The sequence below is a fragment of the Vicia villosa genome, linkage group LG7 (assembly GCF_029867415.1).
Source record: "Vicia villosa cultivar HV-30 ecotype Madison, WI linkage group LG7, Vvil1.0, whole genome shotgun sequence".
Taxonomy (NCBI): domain Eukaryota; kingdom Viridiplantae; phylum Streptophyta; class Magnoliopsida; order Fabales; family Fabaceae; genus Vicia; species Vicia villosa.
The window spans coordinates 73,710,904-73,735,604 of record NC_081186.1 but is presented as its reverse complement, the minus strand read 5'-3'; the positions used below and the strand labels follow the sequence as shown (position 1 = coordinate 73,735,604).

The 24,701-nt window shown below is 32.0% G+C and overlaps 1 protein-coding gene and 1 long non-coding RNA gene across 4 annotated transcripts; both read left to right on the top strand.

The window, feature by feature from the left end:
* The first annotated feature begins 3,117 nt into the window (after positions 1 to 3,117).
* LOC131620811 (uncharacterized) lies at positions 3,118 to 17,396 on the top strand. Of its 3 annotated transcripts, none has more exons than XR_009289301.1 (3): positions 3,118 to 3,253; positions 4,556 to 8,623; positions 11,093 to 17,396. It is a non-coding gene; the product is annotated as an uncharacterized LOC131620811 (long non-coding RNA). The 3 variants fall into 3 exon arrangements; XR_009289302.1 differs by having other exon boundaries at positions 4,556 to 15,159; positions 16,462 to 17,396; XR_009289300.1 differs by having other exon boundaries at positions 4,556 to 17,396.
* Positions 17,397 to 22,914: 5,518 nt separating this feature from the next.
* LOC131617452 (probable O-methyltransferase 3) lies at positions 22,915 to 24,338 on the top strand. Its single transcript, XM_058888738.1, has 2 exons — positions 22,915 to 23,709; positions 23,794 to 24,338. Exons 1-2 carry the CDS (start codon positions 22,936 to 22,938, stop codon positions 24,094 to 24,096), a joined length of 1,077 nt encoding a protein of 358 aa, XP_058744721.1. The 5' UTR covers positions 22,915 to 22,935; the 3' UTR covers positions 24,097 to 24,338.
* Positions 24,339 to 24,701: the final 363 nt, after the last annotated feature.

Here is a 24,701-nt window from a genome sequence, read left to right as displayed (position 1 = left end):
TTCACAACTTTGACGTTTTATTTAAAATAGCAAATAAACTTATTTTTACTTGATTTTTTGTACACTCTTCATTTAAGTGACATATTTTGTGAATATATTTTAAATCTCAAAAATATTATTTATTTAATCAAGTTTTAATTAAATCAAAAACTAATATTTTTATGCCTTTTAAAGGGCATTAAATCAAATATTTTCAAGTGATCTTCACCAATTGATTTGTACATATTTATGTGAACCAATTAGGGTTAGGGTAAGTCAACCTTGAAGGTATTAACATGATCACTTAGTTGATTCACATAGGGTTTTGTTTTGTTTCAACTTTTAAAAGACTAGGTTTAGGTTAGTGTACATATATACCAAAACCCTAATCCTTTAATCTCTTGTTCTTTTGATCTTAATGCAATAACATGTTGATATTAACTTGATTTTCATGACCTCTCTTTGTTTATTCACTTGTACACATACTAGTTGATTTACATCTTTGTACATTTATACTTTGGTTATGTTATTATTGTATATAAATACATTGTTAAACTAACCCCACATCCATGTGACATTCATCCATCATCACACCATATTCATACATACATGAAATGATTTTGAGGTATGTCATCCCTTCTATTCATCAAACTTTTATACTTGAGTTTATATATTGGTATCTTTGTTTATACTTACTTTGTTTGTATCCATGATACACATGCCATGTCTCACACACCACTTGAGATATCCACCATGAATGATTGCTTAAGATGTTGCTAAACAGACTTATTCATCAAAATAATGAAGGTGATCATCTAGTTGAACTTCAATTGATTCTTCAATATCTTCATTTCTTCATCTTTTGCTTTGTAAGATTTAACATTTTCCTTCTTTTCATTTAGATTCTTTAGTAATAAAGAGATTGATTCCATTTCCGTAGGATTCATATCCTCATCTAATCAAACAAAATGGGTACATTTCTTGTAACCTTGAACTTGGAAACATGAATGGAGACGAAGGAAGATGAATAACTGAAAAATCGTGACCTGAGTAAAACATAACAACATCAAAAAATTGCAGAAAATAAAATACACTTTATGCATCCCACATCCATAGAAACGACGACACAGATTCGCATCCGTCTAAACTGTCAGCAAAGAAGCATCAAGACCACACTTGCATTCGTACCTCAAACGATTTGATCTATTTCCATGACTGAAAATTGACTGTTGTAACATCTTACAATCAAGGTGTATAGAAAATGAAAGAAGAAGGTGCAGAGAGGATAGTTTCGAAGAGGACGAAGGTGTGAATAAATTAATGAGCGAAGAATATAAATAAATCTGGAGAAGTGAAGAAAGATTGTTTTTCAAAAAAATTTACCTTAAATAAATATATGAATATAATTTTAATTGTATTACATGTTTTTTAAATAATAATTTGGTTTTTTTTAAAAAAGTAAAAAATGTTGACCTAGTACCACAGTCAAACTGTAACACCCCAAATTCTAGACTAATTATTTATTTAATTATTTTAGCGTGATGCTTATGTGTTAGTGTTTGTGTTATCTGTGATTTTGTGATATTTTGATACCTGGGATAAGGGTAGTTGCCTTAGAATTTATAAGGAATGAATTTAGATGCTTTGGTGTGGAGTGGTGCCTTAAGATTTATAATAATTAAGGTCTTGTGAAAGATTAGTTGGACTTGAGGTGTGTTGAGAATATGAAGTGTAGTTGGGGAATAATTATTTTATAATAATTATTATTAGCAAAATAATAGAATAAATATTATTATAATAATTATTTGATTTATTTTAATTAGAGAAGGGCACTGTTGGTATTATGACTTAAGGGTATGTTGGATAAAAGAAGAAAAATAGAGAGAATAGGTTTTATTTTTGATGGATCGTGAAAACAAGAGGAAGAGGCAAGAGAAGAAGGAAAACCTAAGGGAAGAGAGTGCAGGAAGTCATGGCAAGAGCTTGAGGAATCCGAACAACATAAGGTAAGGGGTGACTATTCTTTATTAAATAGTATTATAGTTTTGATGATGGTAGAATAAATTAAGAGTTGAACCTCTATTTAGAATGTTAGGGTTTATGAGATTCTGACACTGACATGCCCAATTTGATGAATATGATGCAATTGGTTTATTATAATTGATGGATGATAGTTATATTGCATTGTTGTTGTGTTAGAATCATGAAAACTGATGAAAATTGGTCACTATAATGTGTGGGTTCGTATTTGGTGTTGATAGTGAGAGTAGGAATGAAGAAAAGTCATAAAATTGGAGTTTTCTGCTACAGCAGCGTCAGGAACCGGTTTCCAGGTGGGAGGAATCGGGTTCTCATAGTAGAAACCCGAAACGGGGTGATTTTGTTCAGCAGGAACCGGTTCCCAGATGGGGAGGAACCGGGTTCCACAGATTTTTCTTAATTTTTTACTTAACTTTAAAAGCTTCTAATTTTCAAACCGTAAGTCTGTTTTAGACGCCGTTTTGGACGTTGTTCCTTAAATTGAATGCTCTACCATATGAAATAAAGAAAACAACAATAACTTGATTTTATTTTGAAAAGTATCGTTTTCTCCAAATGTGATTTATTCTTGTATTGCATAATTGATGAGGTGCAATGATTTGTTGTTTGCATAATTGAACATATGCAAAGATGTGTGTTGTGATAATATGATTGCTTCTACTTGTTATGCAAATGGATGTTGTTCGTGGTAGATATGGTTATCATATGTTTTGATGAATGTTTTATCTGTTATGATGTCGTGGTTGTAACCGGTGATTGTTTTGATCGTATGATGATGATTGATTTGTTTTGAATGATGCATGATACATGTACATACTTGTTGGTGATAACTATGTTGAGTTATGTGAGACGATGTTGTGCATCGGATCGGTGATGTTGTAAGTATGACATATGTGTGCATTCATTCATACGCATTTTGGTGATGGATCCTGTAACACCCCATATTTTCTAATTTTAATTTAATTGGAAATTAAATTATTAATTAGAATTATTTTGGTATTTGGTTGAATTATTGTAGAATTATGGATTAAGAGCCATTGGGCCGAATGGTGAGGTTAGCAGTATAGGGGTGCTAAGTGAGTAAGCCCATTACTAACTATTTTATGTTTTCATAAAATAAAGGAAATTGGGAAAAAGGAGGTAGAAGCAAAAGGGATAGAGTCTGAGAACTGAAGAACACGTGAAAGAGAGAAGAGCCAAAGGAGAAGAAGACCTTCGAAGATTCGACTCTGAGGTAAGGGGTGATTACTCTAATTATGTAGTATTATGATTTTGATGATGATAGGATTGAATTAAGGGATTAGAATCTCTATTTGGGATGTTAGGTTTGTGAAATACCAACACTGACATGTATGATTTGATGAATTGACTGCAATTGATGATGTAGTAATGTTACATGGTGTTCTGGTATGTTGTTTGTGCATTATAATCATGTATTTGGAGTATTTTGATGTTATCGATGATCAATTTCGTAATGGTATGAGTTGGTATGTGTTTGGGATGCATAAAAGTCTTAAAAATCATGTTTTTCAGCTACTGGGTTCGTGGGAACCGGTTCCCATGTGGGAGGAACCGGGTTCCACTGTGTTAGAACGTTAAAAATGGCATTTTTGGGTCCAGGAACCGGTTCCCATGTGGGACGAACCGGGTTCCAGTACAAAATTCCAGCAGCATGTTTTTGAAAACTATTCTAACCTTAAAAGCTTCTAATTTTTGAACCGTAAGTCCGTTTTAGACGCCGTTTTGGACGTTGTTTCTTAAATTAAATACTCTATGATATAAAGTAAAGAAAACAACAATAACTTGATTTTATTTTGAAAACCTTGATTTATTTCGTTTATGGCGTATTTTGTACATTGTGTGCATGATTTGGTTAATGTGACAATGTGGTGATGTTGTAATGATATAACTGTGATTTGACGTTATATGTGGTGTAAATTATATATGATGAATAGGTGATATGGATGTAAAGTCCGAGTTTTATACCCTGTTTGTATTATTTATTGGATGATGTTTTACTTGTATGCGTGTGATATATTTGTATGAATGCTAAAACTAATGCATGCTTATTGGTGATGAATTGGTGATGATAATGAGACGATGTGATACATCGGATTGGTGATGTAATAAGCATGTTATACGTTGCATTCATTCGCATACATTTTTGGTGATGGATCCCGGTGATGAAAGTGGATCAAAATGGTGGGCATAATTCCCATTGTGTGGAATTTGTGCTGGTTAAACTGTATCTTGGTGATGAAAAAGATCAGTTGGATGGGTGTATCCCATGTATGGTACCACATGCATAAGAGTCTGCATGGTCTTTGTATAAATTGTGACATGTCAGGATGAAATCCGGTGTTATGATTGTGTTGTGTTACTGTTGCATACTATTGACTTGTGCTTGTGATTGGTATGAATTGATTAATCTGAATATGCTAAGTAGGGTGGATAATCGCTTATGAAATTCTATATCTAATGATTTATAATGCTATTTAATTATGATGTAGTCTCACCCTTACTTTGATGATTTCAGATTGAAGTAGCGGTTTAAGCGATCGGTGAGGATGACTCGTAGAGTTTATCCGGTTATGTGGAGTCGTGTCGGTCATGCTCTGATCTTGTAACACTGGGGGTCGATAGTCTTAGCGTTACTTGATATACATTGTTTACATCATTGGTGATGGATTATGTATTGTTGATTTGTTTGGATATGTTTCTTAACGTTGTTAAAATGAGTTTCCGCTGTGCTAAACACATGTTTTGATATTGGCTAAATTCTAATAAAGCATGACAAACGTCTTGGAGTTTTCTTTATTTTATTAATTGTAACATCCTTGTTGTATGATTACTCTGATTATTATGTTTTTCGCGGGGGTTTTTAGAAGGGTGTTACAATAGTGGTATCAGAGCAGGTCGGTCCGTCCGGCCAAATGTCGAGTCAGTTGAGTTGCACGACAGTTGAATACTGTCGGCATATTATCCCTTGGTACGCGACATGTGAGTGAATCACTGTTGGTACTTGGTTGTTTGTTGCGGAAGTTGGTTTGAAACAAGTGGGGAAGAAGCTTTGCTTCTCGGTTATGTTTCAGTTGTAAGACGATCGATTCAGTAGGATGTTGTTGGCAACAGTGCAAACGTTGTTGGAGTTGTTGTTTTCCGAATCGAAGGTGACTTGAAATTAGGACTTGATTGGTAGTTAAGTTGGAACATCTGTAAGGAAAGTGATTAGAGGTAATTGATGATTATTTGTAAGAGAGGGAAATTAAGAAGTTGAAATGTATCAGCCTTGCTGATGGGCTGCGAAGTTGTCAGTTGAGTAGCCGTGCGTCTCGGAAGAGGTTTAGCTGCAAGTTTGCAGAGAGGATTGCTGCCGTATGTTTCAGAAATCACACTTCGGCAATGGGATGTGTTGCTTAAGTTATAAGAATGTTTGGAAGTGAAGAGATGTGATAAGGGGCTGTTTGGAATATGATCGAGTTGAAGAGAATGAATTTTGGAGTGAAATTTTCGTAAGTAAAACGCAGGAAATTGCTGAATCGCTACAGAACTTCAAAAATTCATAACTGGAGTTCTGGAAATCCGATTTCAGTTCCGTTTGAAGCGTCGGAAAGCTAAAGAGATGAACTTTGTTATAAAAATGGTTGCAGCAGCTGTAACATATTTAATTGTGACAGGATGATGTTGGAAAGAGGTGAAGTTGCGGTTACGCGTGCTCTTAGAACTAGACTTGTTTGTTGGTACGTCACGGGATGTCAGTGTCAGAGTTGAACGGATTGAAGGAATAATTAAAAGGTTTATTGAGAAGCAATTTTAGGAATTAAGTGTACCATTTGAGGAGTTTTGGAAATATCATTTAAAGTGTCGCTGCATGGCGTCAGTGTTGCAATTTCGGACAACGATTGGAAAATTCATATCTTGAGATTCGAGTGTCTGATTTAAGTGCCGTTTGGGGCGTTGCGAAGCTGACTTAATAACCATGAGATATGTTGTTATTTGATGTTTTAAACTTGTTTGAAATGTGTTCCCATTATAAAAACAGAGGAGTGGGAATTCTGGGTTGCTGGGAACCGGTTCCGAGGTAGGGACAACCCGGTTCCCCATAGTAAAAATCAGAGACGAGTTGTGGGAAGCAGTCAAGAACCGGTTCCTGTGTGGGAGGAACCGGGTTCTACTATGAGTTTTTGGAGAATTGTTTTACTTTAAAAACCCATAACTTTTGATCCTATGAGGAGATATTCGGAAGTCGGTTAAGGAAGCGTGAAACTTGTTGAATATGAATGCCTACTACCGAGATTGTTTGAAACAAAATTGAGTAGAATATGTTGTTGAGGAATAAGTTGATGAGATGTTCGATAATAAATTTGATTTGAGTTCCGATGGATTTTAGTGAGGCGTGAATTAGTAGGAAAGGTGGAACAAACTTCGAGAACGGTCGAAGTCGTATTTGTGATGCCAAAGCAACGACATGTATAGAAGAAGAATTGTAGAGGATTTCTTACACCTATTGGTGTGAGGAAGACTTTGTTGAGATTCCGAGTGGAATGATACTTGGACGCAAAAGATGTCTTGGGATTTAGAGTGAAACCACGAGTTATGAATGTTGTCGCAGTCTTTTGCTAAGATGAGAATTTTGATTGGAATGAGATAAATAGTAATGTACGAGTATATTAGTGACTGTGAAGTTGGAAGTACTTAACAAGCGTGTGACGCTAAGTGACTATGAAGCGGATTGTGTAAAATGTTTGGATGTTGTTGTCTCACCGATAAGATCCAATGAGAGGGAAGCGTGCGAGTTGTAAAGACTCAAGGTGAAATATTGAACTATGACGATGTTAATGAGTTTGGGTGCAAACTCGGAAAGGACACTATTATGTAGTAACGACGGTTTATGCATAAATATGGTTGTCGGCTATCTATTGACAAATTGAGGACTTGATCACCCTTAATCTCTTGTTGGTAGTAGACGGAATCATATAAATGTGATGAGCTTGTTTTGTTACCTTAATGGTATAAGTTGTGATGGATATTAAACCGTGAGAATAATCACTCACCATGCTGTGGGACTTATGGAGAAGTGAATAGGAAAGAGTGCAATTTATTGGACGGTGACTTAAGACAGGTAATCAGAGTCGCACAACGAAAGTGTGATGTGGAGTGGTGTTATGAGTACTACTCGTGGGCAGTGAGGAATTTATATGTCGGAAGCCTACATAGAGAATATGTATTGATCTATATGTTAGATTTAGCATCTATTGGATGCAAGGATGTCGTGCTAGAGAATTAGAACTCTTTTGAATAATTGCCGAGATGATGAGTATGTTATTGTGGATGTACTTAGTTAACGAGTATGTATTCAGCGAAGTTAAGGCGATGAGTGTATACTATATGATGCTATAATAATTTTGTACTGTTATAAGGTATTATTGTAGATTTCTAGATATAATGGGGAATTATACTCTATGAAGGACGAAGTTGATTTAATTCTTGGAGAAGAGCGGACTTCAGTTTGAGCTATTTTATAAGCAATGGTATATTAAGGATGATGAGTGTGATTATAATTACTTGTGTGTACTCATTCTGATGGTTGAAATGTTTAAATAGAGGAAGTAAATCAGGACTTTGTTTTGAGTGTGAGTAAGTATTGCTAAGTGGTAGATTAGTACCATGTACGATAAAGAAGGATTCTTGAACGAATGAGTAAAGAGAGTCGGAATTGGGTAAAACTGAGAAATCTAATTGGTAATGATGATTGTAATGAGTAATCAAAATAGTGCAGCAAAAGCGGAATATAACGTGTTGGATAATTGCTGGTATGACTTGAGAGGAGTCAGATGGTTGAAATTCAATGGTATAGGAATGTTATTATCGAGCTCTTGAAGGAAGCAGTTGGTGAAAAGTGTAAGTATTATTTCATCGCTCGGATGGAAAGGTGTGTCTAAGGTTGGTACGATCGGTAGATGGAATGCTTTACTGCAGTGTTGATCGGGGTGGTCATACTATGGTTGTGTAATTATATTATTCAGTGATCGAGCGTATTGTATGGGTTGTACCTCAATGTTCTATCGTTGTTAACCTTCTGGAGATATAGCGAGTGGTATACTTTTGAATGGTCAAATGCGACGTATGAGCTGAGATTGAATGCATGAGGCATGCTTATGTTGGTTATGTCAGATGAATTTTGAGGTTCGACTAAGAAAGTGTTAACTGAGAACGGGAGAGTAAGATGAAGGCCTCCTATTTGGAACTTTCACTAGAAGCATGTTTTCGAGGACGAAAACTCTTTTAGTGGGGGAGAGTTGTAACACCCCATATTTTCTAATTTTAATTTAATTGGAAATTAAATTATTAATTAGAATTATTTTGGTATTTGGTTGAATTATTGTAGAATTATGGATTAAGAGCCATTGGGCCGGATGGTGAGGTTAGCAGTATGGGGGTGCTAAGTGAGTAAGCCCATTACTAACTATTTTATGTTTTCATAAAATAAAGGAAATTGGGAAAAAGGAGGTAGAAGCAAAAGGGATAGAGTCTGAGAACTGAAGAACACGTGAAAGAGAGAAGAGCCAAAGGAGAAGAAGACCTTCGAAGATTCGACTCTGAGGTAAGGGGTGATTGCTCTAATTATGTAGTATTATGATTTTGATGATGATAGGATTGAATTAAGGGATTAGAATCTCTATTTGGGATGTTAGGTTTGTGAAATACCAACACTGACATGTATGATTTGATGAATTGACTGCAATTGATGATGTAGTAATGTTACATGGTGTTTTGGTATGTTGTTTGTGCATTATAATCATGTATTTGGAGTATTTTGATGTTATCGATGATCAATTTCGTAATGGTATGAGTTGGTGTGTGTTTGGGATGCATAAAAGTCTTAAAAATCATGTTTTTCAGCTACTGGGTTCGTGGGAACCGGTTCCCATGTGGGAGGAACCGGGTTCCACTGTGTTAGAACGTTAAAAATGGCATTTTTGGGTCCAGGAACCGGTTCCCATGTGGGACGAACCGGGTTCCAGTACAAAATTCCAGCAGCATGTTTTTGAAAACTATTCTAACCTTAAAAGCTTCTAATTTTTGAACCGTAAGTCCGTTTTAGACGCCGTTTTGGACGTTGTTTCTTAAATTAAATACTCTATGATATAAAGTAAAGAAAATAACAATAACTTGATTTTATTTTGAAAACCTTGATTTATTTCGTTTATGGCGTGTTTTGTACATTGTGTGCATGATTTGGTTAATGTGACAATGTGGTGATGTTGTAATGATATAACTGTGATTTGACGTTATATGTGGTGTAAATTATATATGATGAATAGGTGATATCAGGGGTGGCCCTGAGCACGGGCTCGTGGGGCGGGAGCCCAGGGCCCCAGAATTTTAGGGGCACCAAATGTATTTTTCTTACCCCTACATATATTAAAAGAGAATTTTCTATTACAAAAATACTTGCTAGAAATTTAAAAAAAAATACTGGTTAACAAAATTATAAGGGCACGACAAAGTTAAAATTAATAAAAGAATGTAATTTCTCATAAATAAAATATAAAAAAATAAAATCAATTAATTCCTCTAAAATAATATTAATTAACTTATCCATGATTTTAGCAACTACAGAGTTTAATTGAGGCACTAAAATTAAAATAATGATATAGAAAATATTTTATATTATTGATCCCAAAATTAAGAGTGAACTACTTCAACTACCTGAACAAGATAATAATCTCAAAATTAAGAGTGAAGTCGAATCTTTAACAACTCATGGAATTAGAAACTTTAAATTTTTAGTAGCTATGATTATTTAGTAGCTGAATCTTGATTCTGCTGAAGAGTCTTTTCGAAATCATGATTTCTTATATATTGTAGATCAAACAATAGGCTCACTTGATATAAGATTTAAGCAGTATAGCACATATGAAAATATTTTTTTAGATTTTTGTTTAGTATTGAAAGGCTTAGATCATAAATAATTTTGTTTGAAGAACCGAAACTTATTAGAGAAGTGTTAATAGTTGAATCAAAATTAAGCTATATAATATTGAGTTCTTCAAAGACTTTTAATTGTTTTCCTAATGCATGCATATATTAAAGAGGATTATTGACTAAATAGTCATGCGTAAATTTCAATTGAAAATAATTTTTTGAAGAACCTTGATTATGAACAAATTATTAACGATTTTGCAACAAAAAATGCTAAGAGGATGATATTTAAACAATTTTAAAGGCTTGGTCAATTTTTTTATAGGAAAAAAGACCGGATCAAGAAGAATAATAATAAGTCTCTTTATAGTGGTTTATGTTTTGATGTAGTATAAACATTGATTGAAAGATCCATATTTCTATTCTTTGTGGACAATATCAAATGAAAATGTGTTTTTTTATCCAATTATTTCTTTTATCTTTATGTATTTCTTGTTAAAAAAAATTATAGGGGCACCACTCTTTTGATTCGCCCAAGGCACCAAAACTCAAAGGACCGGCCCTGGGTGATATGGATGTAAAGTCCGAGTTTTATACCCTGTTTGTATTATTTATTGGATGATGTTTTACTTGTATGCGTGTGATATATTTGTATGAATGCTAAAACTAATGCATGCTTATTGGTGATGAATTGGTGATGATAATGAGACGATGTGATACATCGGATTGGTGATGTTGTAAGCATGTTATACGTTGCATTCATTCGCATACATTTTTGGTGATGGATCCCGGTGATGAAAGTGGATCAAAATGGTGGGCATAATTCCCATTGTGTGGAATTTGTGCTGGTTAAACTGTATCTTGGTGATGAAAAAGATCAGTTGGATGGGTGTATCCCATGTATGGTACCACATGCATAAGAGTCTGCATGGTCTTTGTATAAATTGTGACATGTCAGGATGAAATCCGGTGTTATGATTGTGTTGTGTTACTGTTGCATACTATTGACTTGTGCTTGTGATTGGTATGAATTGATTAATCTGAATATGCTAAGTAGGGTGGATAATCGCTTATGAAATTCCATATCTAATGATTTATAATGCTATTTAATTATGATGTAGTCTCACCCTTACTTTGATGATTTCAGATTGAAGTAGCGGTTTAAGCGATCGGTGAGGATGACTCGTAGAGTTTATCCGGTTATGTGGAGTCGTGTCGGTCATGCTCTGATCTGGTAACACTGGGGGTCGATAGTCTTAGCGTTACTTGATATACATTGTTTACATCATTGGTGATGGATTATGTATTGTTGATTTGTTTGGATATGTTTCTTAACGTTGTAAAAATGAGTTTCCGCTGTGCTAAACACATGTTTTGATATTGGTTAAATTCTAATAAAGCATGACAAACGTCTTGGAGTTTTCTTTATTTTATTAATTGTAACATCCTTGTTGTATGATTACTCTGATTATTATGTTTTTCGCGGGGGTTTTTAGAAGGGTGTTACAATAGTGGTATCAGAGCAGGTCGGTCCGTCCGGCCAAATGTCGAGTCAGTTGAGTTGCAAGACAGTTGAATACTGTCGGCATATTATCCCTTGGTACGCGACATGTGACTGAATCACTGTTGGTACTTGGTTGTTTGTTGCGGAAGTTGGTTTGAAACAAGTGGGGAAGAAGCTTTGCTTCTCGGTTATGTTTCAGTTGTAAGACGATCGATTCAGTAGGATGTTGTTGGCAACAGTGCAAGCGTTGTTGGAGTTGTTGTTTTCCGAATCGAAGGTGACTTGAAATTAGGACTTGATTGGTAGTTAAGTTGGAACATCTGTAAGGAAAGTGATTAGAGGTAATTGATGATTATTTGTAAGAGAGGGAAATTAAGAAGTTGAAATGTATCAGCCTTGCTGATGGGCTGCGAAGTTGTCAGTTGAGTAGCCGTGCGTCTCGGAAGAGGTTTAGCTGCAAGTTTGCAGAGAGGATTGCTGCCGTATGTTTCAGAAATCGCACTTCGGCAATGGGATGTGTTGCTTAAGTTATAAGAATGTTTGGAAGTGAAGAGATGTGATAAGGGGCTGTTTGGAATATGATCGAGTTGAAGAGAATGAATTTTGAGTGAAATTTTCGTAAGTAAAACGCAGGAAATTGGTGAATAGCTACAGAACTTCAAAAATTCATAACTGGAGTTCTGGACATCCGATTTGAGTTCCGTTTGAAGCGTCGGAAAGCTAAAGAGATGAACTTTGTTATAAAAATGGTTGCAGCAGCTGTAACATATTTAATTGTGACAGGATGATGTTGGAAAGAGGTGAAGTTGCGGTTACGCGTGCTCTTAGAACTAGACTTGTTTGTTGGTACGTCACGGGATGTCAGTGTCAGAGTTGAACGGATTGAAGGAATAATTAAAAGGTTTATTGAGAAGCAATTTTAGGAATTAAGTGTACCATTTGAGGAGTTTTGGAAATATCATTTAAAGTGTCGCTGCATGGCGTCAGTGTTGCAATTTCGGACAACGATTGGAAAATTCATATCTTGAGATTCGAGTGTCTGATTTAAGTGCCGTTTGGGGAGTTGTGAAGCTGACTTAATAACCATGAGATATGTTGTTATTTGATGTTTTAAACTTGTTTGAAATTTGTTCCCATTATAAAAACAGAGGAGTGGGAATTCTGGGTTGCTGGGAACCGGTTCCCAGGTAGGGACAACCCGGTTCCCCATAGTAAAAATCAGAGACGGGTTGTGGGATGCAGTCAAGAACCGGTTCCTGTGTGGGAGGAACCGGGTTCTACTATGAGTTTTTGGAGAATTGTTTTACTTTAAAAACCCATAACTTTTGATCCTATGAGGAGATATTCTGAAGTCGGTTAAGGAAGCGTGAAACTTGTTGAATAGGAATGCCTACTACCGAGATTGTTTGAAACAAAATTGAGTAGAATATGTTGTTGAGGAATAAGTTAATGAGATGTTCGATAATAAATTTGATTTGAGTTCCGATGGATTTTAGTGAGGCGTGAATTAGTAGGAAAGGTGGAACAAACTTCGAGAACGGTCGAAGTCGTATTTGTGATGCCAAAGCAACGACATGTATAGAAGAAGAATTGTAGAGGATTTCTTACACCTATTGGTGTGAGGAAGACTTTGTTGAGATTCCGAGTGGAATGATACTTGGACGCAAAAGATGTCTTGGGATTTAGAGTGAAACCACGAGTTATGAATGTTGTCGCAGTCTTTTGCTAAGATGAGAATTTTGATTGGAATGAGATAAATAGTAATGTACGAGTATATTAGTGACTGTGAAGTTGGAAGTACTTAACAAGCGTGTGACGCTAAGTGACTATGAAGCGGATTGTGTAAAATGTTTGGATGTTGTTGTCTCACCGATAAGATCCAATGAGAGGGAAGCGTGCGAGTTGTAAAGACTCAAGGTGAAATATTGAACTATGACGATGTTAATGAGTTTGGGTGCAAACTCGGAAAGGACACTATTATGTAGTAACGACGGTTTATGCATAAATATGGTTGTCGGCTATCTATTGACAAATTGAGGACTTGATCACCCTTAATCTCTTGTTGGTAGTAGACGGAATCATATAAATGTGATGAGCTTGTTTTGTTACCTTAATGGTATAAGTTGTGATGGATATTAAACCGTGAGAATAATCACTCACCATGCTGTGGGACTTATGGAGAAGTGAATAGGAAAGAGTGCAATTTATTGGACGGTGACTTAAGACAGGTAATCAGAGTCGCACAACGAAAGTGTGATGTGGAGTGGTGTTATGAGTACTACTCGTGGGCAGTGAGGAATTTATATGTCGGAAGCCTACATAGAGAATATGTATTGATCTATATGTTAGATTTAGCATCTAGTGGATGCAAGGATGTCGTGCTAGAGAATTAGAACTCTTTTGAATAATTGCCGAGATGATGAGTATGTTATTGTGGATGTACTTAGTTAACGAGTATGTATTCAGCGAAGTTAAGGCGATGAGTGTATACTATATGATGCTATAATAATTTTGTACTGTTATAAGGTATTATTGTAGATTTCTAGATATAATGGGGAATTATACTCTATGAAGGACGAAGTTGATTTAATTCTTGGAGAAGAGCGGACTTCAGTTTGAGCTATTTTATAAGCAATGGTATATTAAGGATGATGAGTGTGATTATAATTACTTGTATGTACTCATTCTGATGGTTGAAATGTTTAAATAGAGGAAGTAAATCAGGACTTTGTTTTGAGTGTGAGTAAGTATTGCTAAGTGGTAGATTAGTACCATGTACGATAAAGAAGGATTCTTGAACGAATGAGTAAAGAGAGTCGGAATTGGGTAAAACTGAGAAATCTAATTGGTAATGATGATTGTAATGAGTAATCAAAATAGTGCAGCAAAAGCGGAATATAACGTGTTGGATAATTGCTGGTATGACTTGAGAGGAGTCAGATGGTTGAAATTCAATGGTATAGGAATGTTATTATCGAGCTCTTGAAGGAAGCAGTTGGTGAAAAGTGTAAGTATTATTTCATCGCTCGGATGGAAAGGTGTGTCTAAGGTTGGTACGATCGGTAGATGGAATGCTTTACTGCAGTGTTGATCGGGGTGGTCATACTATGGTTGTGTAATTATATTATTCAGTGATCGAGCGTATTGTATGGGTTGTACCTCAATGTTCTATCGTTGTTAACCTTCTGGAGATATAGCGAGTGGTATACTTTTGAATGGTCAAATGCGACGTATGAGCTGAGATTGAATGCATGAGGCATGCTTATGTTGGTTATGTCAGATGAATTTTGAGGTTCGACTAAGAAAGTGTTAACTGAGAACGGGAGAGTCAGATGAAGGCCTCCTATTTGGAACTTTCACTAGAAGCATGTTTTCGAGGACGAAAACTCTTTTAGTGGGGGAGAGTTGTAACACTCCATATTTTCTAATTTTAATTTAATTGGAAATTAAATTATTAATTAGAATTATTTTGGTATTTGGTTGAATTATTGTAGAATTATGGATTAAGAGCCATTGGGCCGGATGGTGAGGTTAGCAGTATGGGGGTGCTAAGTGAGTAAGCCCATTACTAACTATTTTATGTTTTCATAAAATAAAGGAAATTGGGAAAAAGGAGGTAGAAGCAAAAGGGATAGAGTCTGAGAACTGAAGAACACGTGAAAGAGAGAAGAGCCAAAGGAGAAGAAGACCTTCGAAGATTCGACTCTGATGTAAGGGGTGATTGCTCTAATTATGTAGTATTATGATTTTGATGATGATAGGATTGAATTAAGGGATTAGAATCTCTATTTGGGATGTTAGGTTTGTGAAATACCAACACTGACATGTATGATTTGATGAATTGACTGCAATTGATGATGTAGTAATGTTACATGGTGTTTTGGTATGTTGTTTGTGCATTATAATCATGTATTTGGAGTATTTTGATGTTATCGATGATCAATTTCGTAATGGTATGAGTTGGTATGTGTTTGGGATGCATAAAAGTCTTAAAAATCATGTTTTTCAGCTACTGGGTTCGTGGGAACCGGTTCCCATGTGGGAGGAACCGGGTTCCACTGTGTTAGAACGTTAAAAATGGCATTTTTGGGTCCAGGAACCGGTTCCCATGTGGGACGAACCGGGTTCCAGTACAAAATTCCAGCAGCATGTTTTTGAAAACTATTCTAACCTTAAAAGCTTCTAATTTTTGAACCGTAAGTCCGTTTTAGACGCCGTTTTGGACGTTGTTTCTTAAATTAAATACTCTATGATATAAAGTAAAGAAAATAACAATAACTTGATTTTATTTTGAAAACCTTGATTTATTTCGTTTATGGCGTGTTTTGTACATTGTGTGCATGATTTGGTTAATGTGACAATGTGGTGATGTTGTAATGATATAACTGTGATTTGACGTTATATGTGGTGTAAATTATATATGATGAATAGGTGATATGGATGTAAAGTCCGAGTTTTATACCCTGTTTGTATTATTTATTGGATGATGTTTTACTTGTATGCGTGTGATATATTTGTATGAATGCTAAAACTAATGCATGCTTATTGGTGATGAATTGGTGATGATAATGAGACGATGTGATACATCGGATTGGTGATGTTGTAAGCATGTTATACGTTGCATTCATTCGCATACATTTTTGGTGATGGATCCCGGTGATGAAAGTGGATCAAAATGGTGGGCATAATTCCCATTGTGTGGAATTTGTGCTGGTTAAACTGTATCTTGGTGATGAAAAAGATCAGTTGGATGGGTGTATCCCATGTATGGTACCACATGCATAAGAGTCTGCATGGTCTTTGTATAAATTGTGACATGTCAGGATGAAATCCGGTGTTATGATTGTGTTGTGTTACTGTTGCATACTATTGACTTGTGCTTGTGATTGGTATGAATTGATTAATCTGAATATGCTAAGTAGGGTGGATAATCGCTTATGAAATTCTATATCTAATGATTTATAATGCTATTTAATTATGATGTAGTCTCACCCTTACTTTGATGATTTCAGATTGAAGTAGCGGTTTAAGCGATCGGTGAGGATGACTCGTAGAGTTTATCCGGTTATGTGGAGTCGTGTCGGTCATGCTCTGATCTTGTAACACTGGGGGTCGATAGTCTTAGCGTTACTTGATATACATTGTTTACATCATTGGTGATGGATTATGTATTGTTGATTTGTTTGGATATGTTTCTTAACGTTGTTAAAATGAGTTTCCGCTGTGCTAAACACATGTTTTGATATTGGTTAAATTCTAATAAAGCATGACAAACGTCTTGGAGTTTTCTTTATTTTATTAATTGTAACATCCTTGTTGTATGATTACTCTGATTATTATGTTTTTCGCGGGGGTTTTTAGAAGGGTGTTACAGATCCCGGTGATGTTGTGGATCAAATGGTTGGCATAATTTCCATTGTGTGGAATTTGTGCCGGTTGGGCTGTATCTTGGTGAGGAATAGATCAGTCGGATGAGTTTAGCCCATATTTGGTACCACATGCATAAGAGTCTGCATGGTCTTTGTATAAATTGTGACATGTCAGGATGAAATCCGGTGTTATGATGGTGTTGTGTTATTGGTGCATACTATTGACTTGTGCTTGTGATTGGTATGAATTGATAAATCTGAATATGCTAAGTAGGGTGGATAATTGCTTATGAATTCTATATTTGACGATTTATAATGCTATTTAATTTATGATGTAGTCTCACCCTTACTTTGATGATTTCAGATTGAAGTAGCGGCTTAAGCGATCGGTGAGGATGAATTGTAAAGTCATGCCTTTAGTTTTAATAAATAGGTGTCGGTGTCATGCTCTGAGACTTGTAACACTAGGGAACGCTTGATTGAGAGTTGTTTATGCTCTATTATTTTAGTTTGATTGTTTGGATAATTATTTCTTTTGAAATTAAGGCATGTGACCTTATGAATAGTATTTTATGTGATTTTAAGAATTATCCAAAGTTTGTTTAATTTCCGCTGTGATAAACATGAATTTATTCCAATCAAATGTCGTTTCTCGGTAGAGAATGACCATGAATGTAAAATTTTATTTAAATGAATTGTGACGCCCTTTTATTCATGTTTAACTCTGATTTTATACTATGTTTTTCGGGGTATTTAGAAGGGTGTTACACAAACTGCCACGTCATAAATGAGAAGGCCACATGTAAAAAAAATGTTAAAAGCACTTAAATAGGGGATAAAAAATCATTAAACCAATAATTTATGATATTTTTCATTAACTTTTTAAACTAATTTTAAGTTCTTGATGATAATTTATGAAAATAATTTATTATATATTTAAGGGTTAAATATATTTTTGGTCCCTATAAAATACTAAATTTTGTTGTTGGTCCCTATAAACAATTGGCAAGTTTTGGTCCATACAAAATTATTATGCACGTAGTTTTAGTCCCTAGTGCTAAACCAATGTATATTGTTGAATGATTATTTTGTAGACATGTTTAGAACGTTTTAAAAAGTTCTTTGAAAAAAAAGAAACTCAAAATTTAATTTATAAGTCAAAATTTTCATTACTTTTATCATTATCTTTTGAAAAAAAAGAAACTCAAAATTTAATTTTTAAGTCAAGATTTTCATTTCTTCTCATTTTATAAAATACTAAAGTTCGGTAAATAAATATTTTTACAGTATTCTAAACATGTATGAAAAAAATTATTCAAAAATATAAAAATTAAAGGATAATTAAACAGTTTACAAGTTTTGAGAAAATAGCCGAAACTAAAAATGCATGCATAAAAAAATTTTAAGGACTAAAAATGTCACTTTTTTAATAGGGACTAAAAATAAAATTTAAGATATTTATAAGGACCAAAAACATATTTAACCCTATATTTATAAATAATTTAATTTTCTTTCATTACAGAAATAGTATATAAACTTATTTATAAACACTTATTATAATAAATATTTGTATTACAAGTTCAAATAAATTGTTTATTCGCATTAAGCTCAAGAATAAAAATAAAAATTAAAAATTTATAAGTTTTTGATGACAATTCATGTAACTTTTTATAATTTAATAAAATTTAATTTTATCTTTTATTATAGAAAAATGTATATAAACTGATTTACAAATATTTATTATGATAAACATTTGCGTAATAAGTTCAAATAAATTGTTCTGTCCACATATTTTTTGATTAAGTCACACTTAATATTTCATTAAACAGACTAACTATTTTATGAATTTTATTATTTTTAAAAAAATAATAAAAAATGAATTTTATTATTAATAAATGATTCAATACAATTAAAAAAATATTGGTGATCTAGGATTTAGAGGAACATAAAGAATAAAAAATATGCAAATAACAAAAATATGTATAGAACCTAAAAATAAAAATTATTCTTTAATATAACTATGAAAACACATGTGAATCACTTTAATTGGTGACACATAAAATAGGTAAATTATCCACATTTTTTTCTTTCAAAAGTAATTTTGAAAAACTCTAAAAAAAATTGATTATTTCTTAGATGTAAAAATTTGTCTCAGGGATTTTGAACCCATGACATTTAGCTTAAAAACACTAAAGGCTTTCCACTCAGCCACTTCTATTACCTATAATATATTTGCAATTCATTTGTATACATTACATAATGAGATAATTTTTTTGAAATAGACTTTATTTTATTTTGAGTTTTGGTATTAATTTTTATTTTGTTCTAATAAATAATAATATACAATAATAAATAACTGCAAATATTTTACATAATATTTCATATTATTTCCACTATGTAATGTTTCAAATATTTAGTATTTACTAGTTTTCAATTTAAAAAATTAATAATTAAAATAAATAATTCAAATATTTGAAATTTTAGATATGATTAAGTATATACATAATCATATTTTAATAGTTGATAAATATTAACGCTAAATAATTAATTTATTAAATATTTCAATATATTTATTAAATAGGTTAATAATTTCAACTATTGAATTAGTATATTAAGTATTTCATACTAAATATTAAATATTAAATATTAAATATTAAATATTAAATGTTAAATATTAAATATTTTAATTTGTAACAATAAATTAATATATAGTTAAATAATAATTACAATTTTTTAAACTATTTAATATATAAGTTACTGTATATAATTATTTATTTTGAACAAAACAAAAATTAATATCAAATACATTAAATATATTATATAATAATATTTTAATTCTTAAATAAACTACTTAATAAAATATTTAATATTTCAACCATTAATATTGATACCACATAGTTAAAAGATTAATATATTTGAAACATTTAATAATTTAGACATAATTAATATATACATAATAATATTTTAATAGTTGATAAATATTAACGCTAAATAGGTTAATAAAATGGTTGATAAATAAATAATTTATTAAATATTTCAAATATTTATTACATAGGTTAATAATTATTTCAACTATTTATTAAATATTTTAACTATTTAATAAATAAATATATTGCTGCTTATAAATAAAAGGGTTAAATATGTTAGTGGTCCCTATAAATATGGCACTTTTCACTTATAGTCCCTACAAAAAATTTCATCGAATTTTGATCCTCACAAAATTTTCCGTCACGAATTTTGGTCCCACCCGTTAGATTACTCTAACGGAGGCTTACGTGGCACACCACGTGTAACGCCACGTCAGTAACAGTCAACACTAAAGAAAAAGAGATAGATTGCGGGGGTTTTAAAATCCCCTTTAAATAACTTAAAAAACAATAATTCTTTACAATTTCTATCAAAATTAAAATAAATTAGTATTCATAATTATTTTTTATAATTATTATAAACATGGCCAATCAATCAATAAAAAATATCATTGAAAGATATAAATTATAAGTGGGACAATTATTCATCTTTTATCAATTAATCAAATTATTAAAGTCTTAGTCACCTTTCTTATTTTTTTAATTTTATTTATTTATTTAGTATTGCTCTAGCTATATATATTTTTATTCATTAATGAATTTAACTTAATATTTTTTTGTATAATTTGTATAAAATTAATATAAATTAGTACTCCTAATAATTTTTTTATAAAAATTATAAACTTGACAAATAAATCAATAAAAAATATCATTGAAAGATATAATTTATGGGTGGGACAATTATTTATCTTTCATCAATTAATCAAATTAATTTTTTCTATTTAATAAAATAAATGATAATAAATAAAATAATTATTATTATAAAAAACTATATCTAGCAGAAATGCATGTCATTTACGTAAGTTAGTATTTTATTTAAATTTGGAAACATAAAAATAAAGAACGGTAATAATCCTATTATAAGTTTTTATACTTCACTACTTTCATCTTATTTTTTGGAAAATAGTCGTTGAAGGTTGATGTTGGAGCATACAATTTATATTTGGGAGAACTATTTGTCATTAATTAATGCGGTAATTTATTTTTTTGTCTTAAAAAAATGATTATAATATATAAATTATTTTTTTTATAAAAGTTATATTCATGACAAATATTTGTAGTAAAAGAATAAAATTAGTGGTTTTTTTAATAGCCAACATCAATATTAAAATAATAATAATAATACATTAACTATAGATTTTTACACATTAAATTTTTAACTCTTATATAAAAATAATTGTTTGCCACAATTCAATTAGTAAGTTTTAATTTTCATATTTTAAGTAAAAATCAGAATCATTATATATAAGGACAAATGAGAATAAAAAATTAATTAAAATTATTTCTTTTTAATATTGTGGGAGAAAAAATAAAAATAAGGGTATTTAAAGGGGGTTTAAAACCCCCGCAATCTGCCTCTTTTTCTTTAATTCTGCCTTTGTCTGACGTGACGAGATGTGTGACATGCCACATAAGCTTCTGTTAAAGCAATTTAATGGGAGGGACCAAAATTTATGACGGAAAATTTTATAAGGACCAAAATTTGACGAAATATGTTGTAAGGTGTAAAAGTGAAAAGTGTCGTATTTATAGAGACTAAAAACTTATTTAATCCTAAATAAAATATATATTTGTTTTTATAAATCTTTTAACTATTTTTAATTATTTATTAAATATTGAAGCATTAATCATTCAAATATTTCAATTATTTATTAAATACTGAAGCATTTATGTAATATACATGTTGTTGCATGGTAATGACAAAATAGAATGCCTGGCTTAGTGGTTGGCTTAGTGGTTGAAGAGTAGTAGTGTGAGGATAAGGGGCATGGGTTCAAACTTCAAACCTTGCTGAGAGCAAAATTTTTTAAAAAAATGGACATATGGGGACCAAAATCCAAAACACGCTAACTTACCCTTTAAAAAAAAAAGTATATAATATGACATTTTTAATAAACTTTTTAAACTTTAAACATCTAAAATATTTATGACATTTTTGATAAACTTTTTAAACTTATTTTGTAAATTATTGATGATAATTTATGACAACAACTTATTATATTTTTAAAAATAATTTAATTTTATCTCTCATGATAGAAATAATATATATAAAATAATTTATGATATTTTTCATTAACTTTTTAAATTTATTTTGCAAGTTCTTCATGATAATTTATAAAAATAATTTATTATACATTTAAAAAAATTAAATTTTATCTTTCATTATTGAAATGACATATATAAACTTATTTATAAACACTTATTATGATAAATATTTGTATTATAAGTTCAAATAAATTGTTTCTATGCATAAATATCAAGAATAAATATCAAGAAGAAAATAAAAAAATATTAATAAAAATATTATTTTTTAGTTGTAAAAACTCGTCCCTAACACATAGAGAATTAGCTACTCATAATTAAAAAAAAAGCATTATTGTTGAGGTTATCAAGATTTATAATCTTCAAAATAGTATATGCCACTTTTAATAAATCTTTTGAACTTAAAACATCAAAAAATAATAATAACTTTTTCATAACTTTTTAAACATATTTTGTAAGTTCTTGAAGATAATTTATGAAAACAAATTATTATATTTTTAAAAGTAATTCAATTTAATATTTTATGATAGAAATAATGTATATAAATTTATTTATAAACACTAATTATGATAAACATTTGCGTTATAAGTTCACATAAATTGTTTTCCACATAAATCTCAAGAATAAAAGTCAAGATAATAAGAAAAATTAAAAGTTGATTATTTCTTAGATGTAATCTTATCAAGCATTAAATTGTAATACATTCTTAATTGAAAATTGTACACACACCGGTTCGTTATGTCCTTGAAGTCTAATCTAATCCCTTGCATCCATTTGAGTCGATTTTTATTAGTTAGGAGTTGCATGTTTTGGACTAATCTAACAGAAGAAATATCCATTCCAAATATTAAAATAGTCAATAAAAGCCAGCGCGATAATGAAAGCATGTATATGACTATGAATACTGCATTCCACTATATATATATGTGAGGTTCCAAACCACATTCTACATAAATCAAATCTTGTTAAGATAATTCAATTAGCAAGCATGGGATTCCAAAATGGAGAAAATGTTGCTTCCGATTTGCTGAAAGCACAAAGTCACATTTGGAATCACATTTTCAACTTCATCAATTCCATGTCACTTAAATGTGTTGTTGATTTAGGCATACCAGATATCATACACAACTATGGCAAACCCATGTCACTCTCAAAACTCATTTCTTCACTACCAATCCACCCTTCCAAACAATCTGATATCCCTCGCTTGATGCGAATCACTACTCATTCTGGCTTTTTCTCTCAACATAATGTTACAGAGAATGAGTTAGAAATTGAGTATGTGCTAACGGATGCATCTAGATTATTACTTAAGGACAATCCAATGAGTGTGGCACCATTTCTCCAAGGGATACTCGACCCAACTATGACAAGTCCATTTCATCAAATGTCCACTTGGTATAAAAATGATGATCCTACACCTTTTAAGACAACACATGGAATAACAGTATGGGAGTATGCAGCAACTGAGCCGAGATATAACAAAATGATGAATGATGCAATGGCAAGTGATGCTCGATTGGTGAATACTGTGGTGATTGAGGAGTGCAAGGAAATGTTCAATGGATTGGAGTCATTGGTTGACGTTGGAGGAGGCACAGGAACCATGGGAAAGGCTCTTGCCAAATCATTCCCACAACTGGAGTGCATTGTGTTTGATCGCCCACATGTTGTTGATGGCTTGCAAGGAAGTGATAACCTAAAGTATGTTGGCGGAGACATGTTTGACAAAATTCCTCCAACTGATGCCATTTTATTGAAGGTAAACTGTTTTATCATAATTGCTTTAAAATTGTTAATCTGCTTGAAATGGTTTTGATCGTTATTACTTTGAATGACAAAGCAGTGGATATTGCATGACTGGAATGATGAGGAATGTGTAAAGATATTAAAGAAATGTAAGGATGCAATAGCGAAAAAAGGAAAAGAAGGGAAGGTGATTATCATTGACACGGTGGTGGAGAATGATAATGAAAATCATGAAGCATTTGAAACTCAACTCTTCTTGGATATGCTGATGATGGTAATAGTGAATGGAAAAGAGAGAACCAAGAAAGAATGGATTGACTTGATTTTCTCTGCCGGTTTCACTGACTACAAGATAACTCCAATTTTGGGCTTAAGGTCTGTCATTGAGATCTATCCATGAATAAGTCTTGCAAACTTCAGCTGAGAAGTGAAAGAAAATGTGTCGGCACTATAATCATTTATATATATGTTGTTATAATTTATAAGTCTCATATCGTCTATATAGCAGTAATAAACTAGTCTTGATATTGAGAAGAATGCACTCAAATGAAACTTATCTACGCCTTTAATTTAATAACCATTGTAATAAAGTCCTACGGACTCTTCATTATGTAACTTTGTGCCAAAATTTGTATGGAAAAATACTTCACAAAAATGTTTAATTGCTATTGCCTTCAATTGTCTATTTAATTATTTAATATTTTGATAACATTGATTCAAGCACCAATATTCAGTCAGAGAACTACCGATTGTTCATAATAATTGATATAGTAAAAAAAAAAATCAATTACTATTATTACCATGGTCTTAAATCGTAGTTGTGGATGCGGTTGCGGGTGTTGCAATTGCGGTTGTTGCGGCATAAATTTTTATTGAGAACTGTTTGAAAGACAATAATAAAAAAAGTTAATGTTAAGATTTTTCATCGTTAATTGAGTCTTGGAATTCTAAAATTTTGAGATTTGATGAGAATATAAGAAAAAATAAGGAAATTTCAATTAAGTC